Source organism: Acanthisitta chloris, unplaced genomic scaffold, assembly GCF_000695815.1.
Source record: "Acanthisitta chloris isolate BGI_N310 unplaced genomic scaffold, ASM69581v1 scaffold34521, whole genome shotgun sequence".
Taxonomy (NCBI): Eukaryota; Metazoa; Chordata; class Aves; order Passeriformes; family Acanthisittidae; genus Acanthisitta; species Acanthisitta chloris.
Genome location: NW_008658265.1, coordinates 1,434 through 2,253, shown reverse-complemented (window position 1 = coordinate 2,253; position 820 = coordinate 1,434). Strand labels below are relative to the sequence as shown.

The following is an 820-nucleotide window of genomic DNA, read 5'->3' as shown; positions in this document are numbered from 1 at the left end:
ATCTGAACGGCACCGGCCCTGTCCATCCAGCCCTTGCAGGTAAGGGGGTCCAGTCACTGGCTGGGTGTCACCGCGAGGTGACATCGTGGGGCTGTGGAGCAGGACACGGGGCTGGGACACCGCCAGGCGGTGGGAGGGATGGATGGACAGACAGACCGCCCCTCTCCCCTGGCACAGGGATGACAGGGATCCTCATGTGCGCCGCCGGACTGCCCGTCTGCCTGACCCGCGCCCCCAAACCCATCCTACACCCGCCGCCCGTCAGCAAGAGTGACATCAAACCTGTCCCTGGCGTCAACGGCATCTGCAGGAAAACCAAAAAGAAGCAGCTCAAGAAGAGTAAGGAGCTACTGGTGTCCCTGTGCCCTTGGAGGGGAAAATAAGGCACAGGGGGTGGGACCCTCAGGGGGTTTGCCCGAGGCTTTTGGGGTGATGCCTGTCACTCCTTTGTGCTACATGCTATTCCCATCGTGGTGGCAGGGGGTGGCAGGGGATTCAGGGCACCATGGGCAGGCTCTGATGGCATCCCCTCCCCTCTGCCCGCGGCAGGCAAAACTCCCGAGGACGTGGTGCGCCGCTACATCCAGAAGGTGAAGAACCCCCCGGATGAGGTGAGTGGGCACCCCAGGGCTGGGGTGGGTAGGGGGTGTGAGAGGCTCCAGGAGGCATGGGCAGAGAATGGGCATCACCCTGTGGTGGGCAGAGCACCGGGGGTGACCCCCTCATCCCACTCGGATGCTGATGCTGGTTGTGCTGTTGCCGGCAGGATTGCACCATCTGCATGGAGCGGCTGGGGCCCCCCCTCGTGGAACGGGGGGGG

General features: G+C 64.4%; 1 protein-coding gene across 1 annotated transcript in view; it reads left to right on the top strand.

Annotated features, from left to right (window-relative positions):
* Nucleotides 1–2: 2 nt before the first annotated feature.
* LOC103812037 (E3 ubiquitin-protein ligase DTX1) overlaps nucleotides 3–820 on the top strand; it is a gene marked incomplete at its 5' end in the record, with an annotated part of 2,247 nt that continues 1,429 nt past the window's right edge. The window contains 4 exons of the mRNA XM_009085042.1: nucleotides 3–39; nucleotides 178–339; nucleotides 550–611; nucleotides 767–792. Of these exons, the coding sequence (XP_009083290.1) occupies nucleotides 3–39; nucleotides 178–339; nucleotides 550–611; nucleotides 767–792 (287 nt within the window). The remainder of the gene's footprint in view (nucleotides 40–177; nucleotides 340–549; nucleotides 612–766; nucleotides 793–820) is intronic.